This window comes from Zonotrichia albicollis, chromosome 27 (genome assembly GCF_047830755.1).
Source record: "Zonotrichia albicollis isolate bZonAlb1 chromosome 27, bZonAlb1.hap1, whole genome shotgun sequence".
Taxonomy (NCBI): Eukaryota; Metazoa; Chordata; class Aves; order Passeriformes; family Passerellidae; genus Zonotrichia; species Zonotrichia albicollis.
In genome coordinates, this window is record NC_133845.1 from 3424347 (window position 1) to 3439101 (window position 14755).

Here is a 14755-nt window from a genome sequence, read left to right on the forward strand (position 1 = left end):
GAATCCAACGAGGGCCCGGGAATGCAGCTACAAAAAAACCACAAAAAATGAAATGAAATGAAATTAAATTTTAAATAAAATAAAATAAAATAAAATAAATAATTCAAAGCAAAAGGAGATTTGCAGACTTTGCACAACCTCCACACATTTCTCTGTGTGGGGGAGTTGGGGAAATCCCAGCAGATTTCTATTGTACCACGTTATTTCTTGGCTCAGTCCCCAGCAAATAAATGAGGGTGGAAATAATCTGGGTTCACACCAGGGATCCACGAGATAGCACAGCCAAGGTTCTGGATCTTTCTTCCACATGGGCTGCAATTTGGGGCTTTTTTATTCATTTATTTACTCAATTTTTCTCCTGCTAGCAAAGGGAGAAACCCAGCTCAGAAAAAATGGATTTTATATCAATAAAAGTGGTTTTTTAACCAATAAAAGTGGTTTTTATACCAATAAAAATGCATTTTTATACCAATGAAAGTGGTTTTTTACACCAATAAAAGTGGATTTACACCAATATTTTAATTGGCCTGTGGTTTTAGCTGAATGTCACCTTATCCCAGCTGCTGGGCCAAGCAGGAGAAATTCAAATAAAGATTTTTATACATAAAAAACCCAGCCCTGCCTGGCTGGGAGAGGGGAAAGCCTCACTTAGCAAAGCCTCCAGGGCTGGCTTGGTTTTTAATGAGCAAAAAAGTCAAATCCTGCCCTCAGAACCAATCTGGGCTGAATCAGTGCCCAGCAACAAAACCCTTCCTCTCCCAGCAGCGCCAAAAAACAGCTGAAAATCTTTTAAAATTAATGTATTCTCTTATTTTCCTTTTATTTCTGTTTTATTTCTCTTTTATTTCTCTTTTATTTCTGTTTTATTTCTCTTTTATTTCTCTTTTTATTTCTCTTTTATTTTCTGTCCTGTCCTGCCCTGAAATACCTGAAGGCCATTTTGCCTCTTTATTCCTGCTCAGCTCCATAACTCTAAAAAGCCCAAATGAAGGAATTACGATGAAATTAAAATGGATTTTTTTTTTATTTTAAATGGATTTTTTTTATATTTTAAATGGATTTTATTTTTTTTTTTTAATGAGGAAAACACACTCCAGAATTGAAGGAAACCTGAGCTAGAAAAGCAAATTCTCAGTGCCCTGCTCATGGACATTGTGGTGCTTTTTTCGCCCCACACAATTCCACATCTGGAGCTCCAGATCCAAAATAAAATAAAATAAAATAAAATATGGAGATGGAGAAAAAATCCCCAGTCCCGAAGCCCTGATAACTCTCCCAGAGCCCAAAACAAATTAAAATAAAATAAAATAAAATAAAATAAAATAAGAGCTGGAGATGGATAAAAAATGTCCAGTCCTGAAGCCCTGACGACTCACTCAGAGCCCAAGACCCGAAATAGAATAAAATAATAAAATAAAATAAAATAAAATAAAATAAAATAAAATAAAATAAAATAAAATAAAAGCTGAAGATGGATAAAATATCCCCAGTCCTGAAGCTCTGATAACTCTCCCAGAGCCCAAGACCTGAAATAAAATAAAATAGAATAAAGTAAAGTAAAAGTTGGAGATGATAAAAAATCCCCAGTCCTGAAGCCCTGATAACCCTCCCAGAGCCCAAGACCTGAAATAGAATAGAATAGAATAGAATAAAATAGAATAAAATAAAATAAAATATAAAATAAAATAAAATAAAATAAAATAAAATAAAATAAAATAAAATAAAATAAAATCTGGATAAAATATCCCCAGTCCTGAAGCTCTGATGACTCTCCCAGAGCCCAAGACTTGAAATAAAATAAAATAAAATAAAAGCTGAGGATGGAAAAAAAGTTATCAGTCCTGAAGCTCTGATAACTCTCTCAGAGCCCAAGACCTAAAATAAAATAATAAAATAAAATAAAATAAAATAAAATAAAATAAAATAAAAGCTGGAGATGGATGAAAAATCCCCAGTCCTGAAGCTCTGATGACTTTCCCAGAGCCCAAGACTCAAAATAAAATAAAATAAAATAAAATAAAATAAAATAAAAGCTGGAGATGGATAAAAAATCCCCAGTCCTGAAACTCTGATGACTTTCCCAGAGCCCAAGACCCAAAATAAAATAAAATAAAATAAAATAAAAGCTGGAGATGGAGAAAAATCCCCAGTCCTGAAGCCCTGATAACCCTCCCAGAGCCCAAGACCTGAAATAGAATAGAATAGAATAGAATAGAATAGAATAGAATAGAATAGAATAGAATAAAATAAAATAAAATAAAATACAGTAAAATAAAATAAAATAAAATAAAATAAAATACAGTAAAATAAAATAAAATAAAATAAAATAAAATAAAATAAAATAAAATAAAATAAAATAGCTGAAGATGGATAAAAAATCCCCAGTCCTGAAGCCCTGATGACTCTCCCAGAGCCCAAATTTCACGGCAAATTTTGAGGTGCGGGAGAAATGGGGGGAAATTCTCCTTTTCCATCCCTCTCTCCATTATCCAGCTGCTCCAGCTGTTTTTAAACCCTCTGGGGATCCAAATTTTACCCAAATTTTGCAGTTCTGAGAGGAGGGCGGGAATTTTCCCTGTGGGAATAAAGGAATAAATTCCAGCCCCACATCCAGCCCCAACAGGTAGCAGAGCTGCACAAAAAAGGGATTTATTCCCCAATTCTCTCAGGAATGTTGTTCTGCCACTTCCAGCACCCACAGCCCAGAAAATGAGCTGCAGTTTGCGGTTTTCGGCTGCTCTGAGAGTCACAAAAAATTCCGAAATAACAATGAAAATTATAATTTCCCCTCTGGTTTGGTGCTGCTGAGGCAGCTGTGGATTTTCCTCCGCCAGAATTCAAATTTCCTTGGCGCTTGGAAACTCAGGAAAATGGGGAAGAAAAATTAAAAAATTCAAAAAAGGAGGTGAGAGGGGGAGGGGAACTGCTGAGTTTAATTTTGAATTTCAATTTCTTTTTGGTTTTTTAGCAGGGAAATCAACAAATGAGGGTGGATTTGGCAAGGATGGATTTGGGATAAGGGGAAAAGCAAAGGCCCTGCTCCATTCCCTGCTGCTGGGAATATTCCAGAATATTCCAGAATATTTCCATCGGTGGGGAGCAAAGCATTCCCATGGCAGCACCAGGAGGGAGCATCAGGCTGAGAAAAAATGCTAAATGTGGCTCAAAAAGCCCTAAATTTGGCTAAAAAAATCCCTATATTTGGCTCAAAAAATCCCTAAATTTGGTTCAAAAAAACCCCTAAATTTGGCTTTAAAAAACCCTACATTTGGCTCAAAAATCCCTAAATTTAGCTCCAAAAATCCCTAAATTTGGTTCAGAAAACCCCCTAAATTTGGCTCCAATAATCCCTAAATTTGGCTCAAAAAAGTCCCCAAATTTGGCTCAAAAAAATCCCAAATTTGGCCCAAATTCCTCAGAAACCTGAGCTCTTTCTATGGAAATCTCCCCTCCCTGGCTTTTAAAACTCTGCCCCCTCAATTCTGCCTTCAACCCAGGAAGAGAAATTAAAAAAAAAAAAAATTAAAATCCCCTAAAATAATAAAAATAATAATTAAAATATATACTATACATTATATACTATACATTATATATCATATATTATACATTGCACATCATATATCATATATCATATATCATATATTCTATATTCTATACTCTATATTCTATATTCTATATTATATATTATATGTTATGTATTATATATTGTCTATTATATATTATGTATTGTATATTGTATATTACATATTACATGTTATATGTCATATATCATATATTATATATTATATATTATATATTATATAATATATATTATATATTATATATTATATATTATATATTATATATTATATATTATGTATTATATATTATATATTATGTATTATATATTATATATTATATATTATGTATTATATATTATGTATTATATATTGTCTATTATATATTGTCTATTGTCTATTGTATATATAAATAACAAAAATAAATATACATAATTACATAAAAATAATACTAAAAATAATCCCCTAAAAATGCATTTTCCTGTAGGTAAAGGGATTCGAATTGGAGTTCACCCAGGAAAATTTCGGATTTCCCAGCCAAGGCTCTTGGGGCAGGAATTTGTGTTCCTTTTGTGGCTTTGGGCACCCAAAATTTGTTGCCCTGAACAGGAAAATGCTGAGCAGCAATAAAAGAACACAAATGGAAATATCTGGGATCAGGCCAGCAACACAAGGCCATGTGAAAACAAAACTAAATTAAAAACCAAACCAGAAATGTTCCCTGTGAAAATCTGACAGCAGTTTAAACAAACTGAATATCACAGCTTTCACACCAGCCAAATCATTTTGTATATTTTGATTATTTCACTGAAATTATTGTTAATTTTAGAGGCTGCAAGACATTTTTCTGGGTGCTTTCCTTTTTTAAAAATTTCCCTTTCTACTTTTACTTTCTTCCCTTTCCCTATTTGATCCCTGTGGCAGCTTTCATTTTCAGCTTACAATCAAAAAAAGAAATAAAAAGGTGGGCGGCAGCTTTATTCCCAGGCACACATTTGATAGCTGGGGGTAGAAAAAACCACGATTTTCCTAAAAAAATTAAGTTTCAATGTAAAAAAACCCATCCAGGTGAAGTTAAAGTTGCAAGGACATGATTTTGTCAGGCTTGGAAAATAATTTCCAGCCAGTCTTAATTAAAAAATAAATCTTATTTCCGTTCCTTTTTTGATGCAGCAGCTCACCCAACCAAACCAACCTCAATATTGCAACTTCCCTGATGGGGATTTATTTCTGCTGGAATTTATTGTGCGAATCTGTTCCAGGCAGAGGGAAGAGATTCCCATCTGGGCAGAGTCCCATAGAAAAATCTCATTTTTATTGTGATTTCCTGCTGGAGTAACTCAGCTGGAGCACAGGAGGGAGGCCCAGGGAGAGAAATGCAAACATTTCCTGCTGGCTCAGATCCCTGCGCTGGGATCGGGAGGAATTTGGGATTTTTATTTCTCCTCCAGGGTTTTTGTGGTGCTCCCAGTGAGGCTGGGATGAGTTCGTGGGGGCCAAACCCTCCGAATGTGAGCCCAAAAATTGTCATTAATGCCCTTCATTCTCCTCCTGTGTTAAAATGGAATGGAAAATATTGTTATTAACACACTTAATTCTCCTCCTGTGTTAAAATGGAATGGAAAATATTGTTATTAACACAATTCTCCCAATGTGTTAAAATGGAATAGAAAATACTGTTATTAATGCACTTATTTCTCCTCCTGTGTTGAAATGGAATGGAAAATATTGTTATTAAAACCCTTAATACTCCCCCTGAATTAAATTGGAGTGCATTGGGTTCCTGATCCTGATTTCACAGCTGAAATCCACAGCTAAATTCATTTCACCTTCTGGTTTTAATAAAATCCTCACCAATTAATAGTGAGGGTAAATTGAAGAACCTCAGCGACATCAGAAGAGTTAAAAGTGATTTTAAGAGAGGAACAAGAAGCATTTTTAGTTTGGTTTTGGGTTTTTTGTGCTGTGTCTTTTTGGAGATGGAATTTCCAGGTCTTTTTGATGTTGGGATGAGTTCGTGGGGGCCAAACCCTTCTGGGGGCTCCAAATTTGAGCCCAAAAATTGTCATTAATGCCCTTAATTCTCCTCCTGTGTTAAAATGGAATGGAAAATATTGTTATTAACACAATTCTCCTCCTGTGTTAAAATGGAATAGAAAATATTGTTATTAAAACCCTTAATTCTCCCCCTGAATTAAATTGGAGGGCCTGATCCTGATTTCACAGCTGAAATCCACAGCTAAATTCATTTCACCTTCTGGCTTTAATAAAATCCTCACCAATTAATAGTGGGGGCAAATTGAAGAACCTCAGCCACATCAGAGGAGTTAAAAGTGATTTTAAGAGAGGAACAAGAACAATTCTTAGTTTGGTTTTGGGTTTTTTTGTGCTGTGTCTTTCTGGAGATGGAATTTCCAGGGTTTTTGTGAGGTTGGGATGAGTTCGTGGGGGCCAAACCCTCCCAATTTGAGCCCAAAAATTGGTATTAATGCCCTTAATTCTGCTCCTGTGTTAAAATGGAATAGAAAATATTGTTATTAACACAGTTAATTCTCCTCCTGTGTTAAAATGGAATGGAAAATATTGTTATTAAAATCCTTAATTCTCCCCCTGAATGAAATTGGAGTGCATTGGGTTCCTGATCCTGATTTCACAGCTGAAATCCACAGCTAAATTCATTTCACCTTCTGGCTTTAATAAAATCCTCACCAATTAATAGTGAGGGTAAATTAAAGAGTCTCAGCAACATCAGAGGAGTTAAAAGTGATTTTAAGAGAGGAACAAGAACCATTCTTAGTTTGGTTTTGGGTTTTTTTGTTCTGTGTCTTTCCTGAACTGGAATTTCCATGGAATCCTCAGTTCAGGAATGGTTTTTCCCTGTGGATAAAGAGCAGAAATTCTCCTGGCACAGGAGCAGAATGAGCAGGGAGATGGGAGGGGAATTGTTTTTATTCTTTTTTCCCCTTCATTGATACAACAAAATGGAAATGGGCTGTTGGTTTTCCCTAATGGGAAGAATAACAACTGCACTGATAGATTTGTCATTGCCAGTATTGATTTCCTTCCCCAACATCAACTATTTTTAAAAATGCCTCTTCAGGGCTTTTTATTTGCTGGCAGGGTTGGGATTTCAGGCTGGGCCTGCAGGAGCAGGGTGAGGCTGGCCTTAAAAGTGAAAGGAAAAGTGGGAAAAAGGGAAAGACACAGAAAAAATAATAAAAAATAAAAGGAAAAGGATGAGGAGGATGAATTGAAATAGAATGAGGAGAAAAGCAGGAATATCTGTCCTGAGGAGTTTGGTTGGGGTCACAGAGAGGATTTCCTAAAACAAGAAAGAAGGGAAATAAGAGAGAAGGAAAGGAAAGGAAAGGAAAGGAAAGGAAAGGAAAGGAAAGGAAAGGAAAGGAAAGGAAAGGAAAGGAAAGGAAAGGAAAGGAAAGGAAAGGAAAGGAAAGGAAAGGAAAGGAAAGGAAAGGAAAGGAAAGGAAAGGAAAGGAAAGGAAAGGAAAGGAAAGGAAAGGAAAGGAAAGGAAAGGAAAGGAAAGGAAAGGAAAGAAAGAAAGAAAGAAAGAAAGAAAGAAAGAAAGAAAGAAAGAAAGAAAGAAAGAAAGAAAGAAAGAAAGAAAGAAAGAAAGAAAGAAAGAAAGAAAGAAAGAAAGAAAGAATTTCTACATAAATAAATATTATTTCTATATAAATAAACAAATTTCTATATATATTTCTACATAAATAAATTTCTATACAAATAAATATTATTCAATCATATTTCTATATCAATAAATATATTAAACAAATACATGAATGAACTAACAAACAAACGCAAAAAACATTACAAGAAAGGCAGAGCGGACAAAAACAAACAAAAAAAATTCATTAAATCAAGAAGAGATTTCTAATGAAGGGAAAGCGAGCCAAAAAACCCCACCCTAAAGAAATAAGAAATAAATAAATAAATAAACATAACGACCATACTAAAGGGCGAAACAAAAAAAAAAAAAAAAAAAAAAAAAAAAAAAGAAGAAGAAGAAGAAAGAAGACCAAACCGCGCATGCACGTGCTTTCGTTTTCCTTTTTTTTTTCGCAATTTTTAAAAATTGCATTTTTCGGATTTTTTTTTTTTTTTTTTTTTTAGAAAGGAAACCTTCCTTTCTCCCGCCCGCTCCCGCGCATCATCCCCCACCCACCCACCCTCGGCGGGGCGGGGGCAATCCCGGCCGCGCTCCCTCATCCCTCCCCTCATCCCTCCCTCATCCCTCCCTCATCCCTCCCTCATCCCTCCCTCATCCCTCCCTCCTTGCCCGCCCTCCCTCATCCCTCCCTCATCCCTCCCTCATCCCTCCCCTCATCCCTCCCTCCCTGCCCGCCCTCGCTCCCTCCCCGCGGGCCGTGGGCGGTGTCGCGGCCGCTCGGGGCCGTGCGTGGCCGTGCCCGCGCTGCCCGCAGCCCCTGGCGTGCATGGCCGAGCGCGGGCGGCGATGGCAGCGCGCTGACGGCCCAGCTCGCCATGGCTGCCCGGGACGAGCTCTACAGCAAAGTCATCCCGCGCCGGGGCCGCCAGCACCGCGCCGGGACCATCAAACATGGCTCTTCGCTGGACATCCTGCTCTCCATGGGCTTCCCCAAAGCACGGGCGTGAGTCGCTGCCCCGCGGGGCTTTGCTGCTCTTTCTTTCCTCGCGTTTCACCGAGCGGGAGAGGCGGAGGAGCGGCGGGCGGCGCTCGGCTGAGCGGCTCCGGAGAGGAGCGGGGCCGGACGCGGGGAGGGAGAGCCGGGGAAACGGGGATCGAGCTCGGGGAGAGGCGGCGATGCTCGGCTGGAGAGAGGATGAGCTCCTGGAGAGGGGGGATGCCCTTCCGAGAGGGAAATGAGCTCCCAGAGCAGGGAGATGCTCGGCCGGAGAGGGGATGAGCTCTCAGAGAGGGAAATGAGCTCCCAGAGAAGGGAGATGCTCTGTCGGAGAGGTGGATGAGCTCTCAGAGAGGGAAATGAGCTCCCAGAGCAGGGAGATGCTCTGTCGGAGAGGTGGATGAGATCTCAGAGAGGGAAATGAGCTCCCAGAGCAGGGAGATGCTCGGCCGGAGAGGGGATGAGCTCTCGGAGAGGGAGGATGCGCTGCTGGAGCAGGGGGGATGCTCTGCCGGAGCAAAGAGATGCTCTCCCGAGAGGGAAATGAGCTCCTGGAGAGGGAGGATGTACTGCTGGAACAGGGGGATGTTCTCCCGAGAGAGAAATGAGCTCCCGGAGCAGGGGGAAGCTCTACCGGATCAAGGGGTTGCTGTGCCGGAGCAAGGGGATGCTCTCTCGAGAGGGAAATGAGCTCCCGGAGCGGCGGAATGCGCTCCTGGAGCAGGAGGATGCTCTGCCGGAGAAGGGGGATGAGCTCCCGGAGAAGGGGGGATGCTCTGCCGGAGCGACCCGGACAGCTGGGGATGCTGTGCCGGAGCAAGGAGATGCTCTCCCGAGGGAAAAATGTGCTCCCGGAGCAGGGGAAGCTCTGCCGGAGCACGGGGAAGCTCTGCCGGAGCAGGGGATGCTCTCCCGAGAGGGAAATGCGCTCCTGGAGCAAGGGGAAGCTCTGCCGGAGCACGGGGAAGCTCTGCCGGAGCACGGGGAAGCTCTGCCGGAGCAGGGGAAGCTCTGCCGGAGCAGGGGATGCTCTGCCGGAGCAGGGGATGCTCTCCCGAGAGGGAAATGCGCTGCCGGAGCAGGGGATGCTCTGCCGGAGCAGGGGACGCTCTCCCGAGAGGGAAATGCGCTGCCGGAGCAGGGGATGCTCTGCCGGCAGCGGGCAGTGCTCTCCCGGATGCGCTCCCGGCCCTTCTCGGAGCAGCCAGGGAAGCGGGGAATGCTCTCTCGGCAGTGCAGGATGCGCTCCCAGAGCCGGGGGGATGCGCTGTCAGGGTGGCCGGGGCAGCAGCGCGATGCTGTCCCGGGCTGGGGATGCCCTCTCGGAACGGCCTGGGCAGCTGGGAATGCTCTCCCGGAGCTGGGAATGCTCTCCTGGAGCTGGGAATGCTCTCCCGGAGCTGGGAATGCTCTCCTGGAGCAGGGAATGCTCTCCTGGACCATGGGATGCTCTCCCGGCGCAGGGAATGCTCTCCCGGCATAGGGAATGCTCTCCTGGAGCAGGAGATGCTCTCCCGGAGCTGGGAATGCTCTCCCGGAGCTGGGAATGCTCTCCTGGAGCAGGAGATGCTCTCCCGGACCATGGGATGCTCTCCCAGAGAAGGGAATGCTCTCCTGGAGCTGGGAATGCTCTCCCGGAACAGGGAATGCTCTCCCGGAGCTGGGAATGCTCTCCTGGAGCTGGGAATGCTCTCCCGGCGCAGGGAATGCTCTCCCGGCATAGGGAATGCTCTCCTGGAGCAGGAGATGCTCTCCTGGAGCTGGGAATGCTCTCCCGGAGCTGGGAATGCTCTCCCGGAGCAGGAGATGCTCTCCCGGAGCAGGGAATGCTCTCCTAGAGCTGGGAATGCTCTCCTGGAGCTGGGAATGCTCTCCCGGACCATGGGATGCTCTCCTAGAGCTGGGAATGCTCTCCTGGAGCCGGGAATGCTCTCCCGGAGCTGGGAATGCTCTCCCGGAGCTGGGAATGCTCTCCCGGCACAGGGAATGCTCTCCTGGACCATGGGATGCTCTCCCGGAGCAGGAGATGCTCTCCTGGACCATGGGATGCTCTCCCGGCGCAGGGAATGCTCTCCCGGGACAAGGAATGCTCTCCCGGCACAGGGAATGCTCTCCCGGCACAGGGAATGCTCTCCTGGACCATGGGATGCTCTCCCGGCACAGGGAATGCTCTCCTGGCGTGGCTGGGGGTGCTGCAGGGCTGAGGGACCCTCGGGATGCTCCGCTCGCCTCCTCCGGCCGGGCAGGAGCCCCGGGCACTCCGGGTCCCTGTCCCCACGTTTGGGATGGCCAGGGAGGCACCAGAAGGTTTTGCCGCCCAAACTGAAATTGCTTCAGCTCGGACACCCGGGGGATTCGCTTTAGCGTGTACAAATCACCCTAAAAGCAGCGGAGCGCCAGAAGCAGATTTCCATCCCTAGCCCGGAGCGGTTCGGTTTTTCTTGCCCAATTCACGCCCCGTGTGTGCTTAGGCTTTAAATTAATCAGGCAGCAAGCTAATGACGCCTTAATGAGGGAACAGCGGCTGCTGAGGTGGGACTGCTCGCTTTGGGATGCAAATGAAACCGGTGGGGATCGGGATCCTTGAGCTCCCTAAGTTTTCAGTTTGGGGATCGGGATCCTTGAGCTCCCTAAGTTTTCAGTTTGGGGATCGGGATGGCTCCTTGAGCTCCCTAAGTTTTCAGTTTGTTGTTGGTTCCCATCAGAACTCCGGCGTTTTGCAGCTTCCCTCGTCACAGTTTGTTTTTATTTTAATATATATATAAATATAGACAGGCACATGCAGTTTAAGGGCATATGTTCCTGGTGGATTCGTGGGATTGCGTGGATCCACCAGCACATGCAGGAAATCTTATTTTTATTTTTTTTGGTTTTTTTGCTGCTTTGCACTCCTTCTGGCTGTCAGTTATCTACTGAGATCAGCACACAGCTTTCAGACACACTGAATGCAAATGAAGAGCAGGGCAGAGCGGTGACTTCATGCTTGGAAGAAAAGATGGTTGGGAAAAAAAAAAGATGTGTATCTTTCATTGGAGCTGGGATTTTAAAATAAAACAGCTTGATCCTATGAACGAAAGTGGTTCTTACCTGCACAACAGTGCCATCAAGGCTGCCAGGCTCTTACTGCCTCAGGAGCTGGGTCTGTGGGCCACATTCCTGCCCAGAAAGCTCTGGCATTTGTTAAAATGAACTCATTGTTTCATCATGCAAAACAGAGGAGGTTAAACACAGGCAGCAAGCCAGAAAAAGGAGCAAAATATCCTTAAATACAAAAAGTACTTATTGGAAGTACAATCAGGCAGATGGGTAAAGCTGTTTTGAGTTCAGGATAACCCTGTGTGACAATTCTGCAGAGCAGAGAAGGTTAAACAGAGGCAGCAAGCCAGAAAAATGGGCAAAATAACCCTAAATACAAAAAAGTACTTATTGGAAATACAATCATGCAGGTGGGTAAAGCTGTATTGAGTTCAGGATAACATTGTGTGACAATTCAGCAGAGAAAGTTAAACATAAGGAGCAAGCCAGAAAAAGGAGTAAAATATCCTTAAATGCAAAAAAAAATGCAGCCAGGCAGGTGGGGAAAGCTGCGTTGAGCTCAGGATAACCCTGTGTGACAATTCAGCAGAGCAGAGAAGGTTAAACAGAGGGAACAAGCCAGAAAAAGGAGCAAAATATCCCTAAATACAAAAAGTACTTATTGGAAATACAATCAGGCAGGTGGGTAAAGCTGTATTGATACTGAGTTCAGGATAACTCAGTAGAGCAGGGAAGGTTAAACATAAGGAACAAGCCAGAAAAATGGGCAAAATATCCCTAAATGCAAAAATAATGCAGCCAGGCAGGTGGGTAAAGCTGCCTTGAGCTCAGGATAACCCTGTGTGACAGCTCAGCAGAGCAGAGACGGTTAAACATGGGGAACAAGCCAGAAAAAGGAGCAAAATATCCTTAAATATAAAAAGTACTTATTGGAAATACAATCAGGCAGGTGGGTAAAGCTGTTTTGAGTTCAGGATAACCCTTGTGTGACAATTCAGCAGAGCAGAGGTTAAACAGAGGGAACAAGCCAGAGAAATGGGTAAAATATCCCTAAATGCAAAAAGTACTTATTGGAAGTACAATCAGGCCAGATGGGGAAAGCTGCCTTGAGCTCAGGATAACCCTGTGTGACAATTCAGCAGAGAAGGTTAAACAGAGGGAACAAGCCAGAAAAAGGAGCAAAATATCCCTAAATACAAAAAGTACTTATTGGAAGTACAATCAGGCAGGTGGGTAAAGCTGTATTGATACTGAGTTCAGGATAACTCAGTAGAACAGGGAAGGTTAAACATAAGGAACAAGCCAGAAAAATGGGCAAAATATCCCTAAATGCAAAAAGTATCTATAGGAAAAGCAATCAGGCTGATGGGTAAAGCTGGGCTGATATTGAGTATTGTGTGACAGCTCAGCAGATCAGAGGAGGTTAAACACAAGGAGCAAGCCAGAAAAATGAGTAAAATATCCCTAAATGCAAGAAGTATCTATAGGAAATACAATCAGGCAGGTGGGTAAAGCTGTCTTGATACTGAGTTCAGGATAACCCTGTGAGACAACTCAGCAGAGCAGAGGATGTTAAACACAAGGAGCAAGTCGGGAAAATGGGCAAAATATCCCTAAATGCACAAAAAAATGCAGCCAGGCAGGTGGGGAAAGCTGCGTTGAGCTCAGGATAACCCTGTGTGACAATTCAGCAGAGCAGAGAAGGTTAAACACAGGCAGCAAGCCAGAAAAAGGAGCAAAATATCCCTAAATACAAAAAGTACTTATTGGAAATACAATCAGGCAGGTGGGTAAAGCTGTCTTGATACTGAGTTCAGGATAACTCAGTAGAACAGGGAAGGTTAAACATAAGGAACAAGCCAGAAAAATGGGCAAAATATCCTTAAATGCAAAAATAATGCAGCCAGGCAGGTGGGGAAAGCTGCCTTGAGCTCAGGATAACCCTGTGTGACAGCTCAGCAGAGCAGAGAAGGTTAAACATGGAGAACAAGCCAGAGAAATGAGCAAAATATCCCTAAATGCAAAAAGTATCTATAGGAAAAGCAATCAGGCTGATGGGTAAAGCTGGGTTGATATTGAGTGTTGTGTGACAGCTCAGCAGATCAGAGGAGGTTAAACACAAGGAGCAAGTCAGGAAAATGAGCAAAATATCCCTAAATGCAAAAAGTACTTATTGGAAATACAATCAGGCAGGTGGGGAAAGCTGCCTTGAGCTCAGGATAACCCTGTGTGAGAGCTCAGCTCTCTGCTGGGACAGGCACCACTCGTCCCATCTGAAGGAGCAGCGAGCTACAAATAATTCATCATTAAAATTCAGGCAGAAAGCAAAACGAAAATGAACCCATTAAAATCCAAAGTGGCGCCACCAAGGGTAGGATGAGGATGGAGCACAGGTTTGGGAGCTTCAGAGGGAGCAGTGCATGGCAAAAACGCATTTCCTAAAGGCCCAGAGAATGGTTTTTAACTCTCAGAATTTCTCTGGATGTGGGAATGAGAATAACACAATGACAGCGACATAAAATCATCATCTCCCTCCAGAGAGGGTAAGGAGATTAAAAACAAAAATCATCATCTTCATACAGAGAGGGTAAGGGGAATTAACCTTAAAGCCCTTGTGAGTTTTCCCCCAAAATCTCCCACCTGTGTTTGCTGCCCCAAAGCCACAGCTCCAGCAGGGAATTCAGTGAGAATGGAATTCAGTGAGATGGGAATTCAGTGAAATTGGGAAATTCAATGAGATCGGAATTCAGTGAGATGAAAATTCAGTGAGATGGGGATTCAATCAGATGGGATTTCAGTGAGATGGGAATTCAGAGAAATGGGGATTCAGTGAAATTTGGAATTCAATGAGATGGGGATTCAGTGAGATGGGGATTCAGTGAAATTGGGAATTCAGTGAGATGGGAATTAACAGAAATGGGATCTCAGTAAAATGGGATTTCAGTGAAATTGGGAATTCAGTGAGATGGGAATTCAGTGAAATGGGAATTCAGTGAAATTGGGAATTCAGTGAGATGGGAATTCAGTGAGATGGGAATTCAGTGAAATGGGAATTCAGTGAAATTGGGAATTTCAGTGAGATGGGAATTCAGTGAAATGGGAATTAACAGAAATGGGATCTCAGTAAAATGGGATTTCAGTGAAATTGGGAATTCAGTGAGATGGAGAATTCAGTGAGATGGGAATTCAGTGAGATGGAGAATTCAGTGAGATGGGATTTCATTGAAATGGGAATTCAGTGCAATGAGATTTCAGTGAAATTGGGATTTCAGCTCTGTGCACACAAACAACAGCCAGGCTGGCGCTTAAAAAGTGGTGCCCATCTGTTTGGGTGGCTTATGCAAAACAAACCCCCAAGCTGTCAGAGCAGTCTGTCAGGCGTGTCACCAACCACCATCGCTGCCCGGCTCTGCTGCAGCTGGGGGCGCTCAGGGGGGACACACAGGGGGCTGAAATCTGAAATCTGCATTGCCAGGGTGAGCTCCTGGGCAGGGCTCACAGCGCCTGGCCTCACCCTCTAGGTGCTAAAATGATCA

At 43.1% G+C, this 14755-nt stretch overlaps 2 protein-coding genes across 3 annotated transcripts in view; both read left to right on the top strand.

Annotated features, from left to right (window-relative positions):
- The first annotated feature begins 7926 nt into the window (after positions 1 to 7926).
- The window catches only part of UBASH3B (ubiquitin associated and SH3 domain containing B), an 87579-nt gene continuing 80750 nt past the window's right edge, over positions 7927 to 14755 (top strand). Inside the window, exon 1 of one of the 2 annotated variants that reach the window (XM_074559474.1) lies at positions 7927 to 8189. In XM_074559474.1, the coding sequence (XP_074415575.1) occupies positions 8062 to 8189 (128 nt within the window). In that variant the 5' untranslated portion in view covers positions 7927 to 8061. The remainder of the gene's footprint in view (positions 8190 to 14755) is intronic. The other variant, XM_074559475.1, reaches the window with a different exon arrangement.
- On the top strand, positions 8199 to 9666 carry LOC141725206 (uncharacterized). The gene is made up of 3 exons (XM_074527772.1): positions 8199 to 8518; positions 8641 to 9499; positions 9647 to 9666. The coding sequence occupies exons 2-3, from the start codon at positions 8788 to 8790 to the stop codon at positions 9664 to 9666; spliced, it is 732 nt and encodes a 243-aa protein (XP_074383873.1). The 5' UTR covers positions 8199 to 8518; positions 8641 to 8787.

Excerpts from the sequence above, each read along its gene's own strand:
- LOC141725206 (XM_074527772.1), top strand. The coding sequence starts at position 8,788 with ATGAGCTCCCGGAGCAGGGGGAAGCTCTACCGGATCAAGGGGTTGCTG. Across the intron at positions 9,500-9,646 it reads TGCTGTCCCGGGCTGGGGAT|GGAATGCTCTCCCGGCATAG; the intron begins GCCCTCTCGGAA and ends CTCCCGGCGCAG.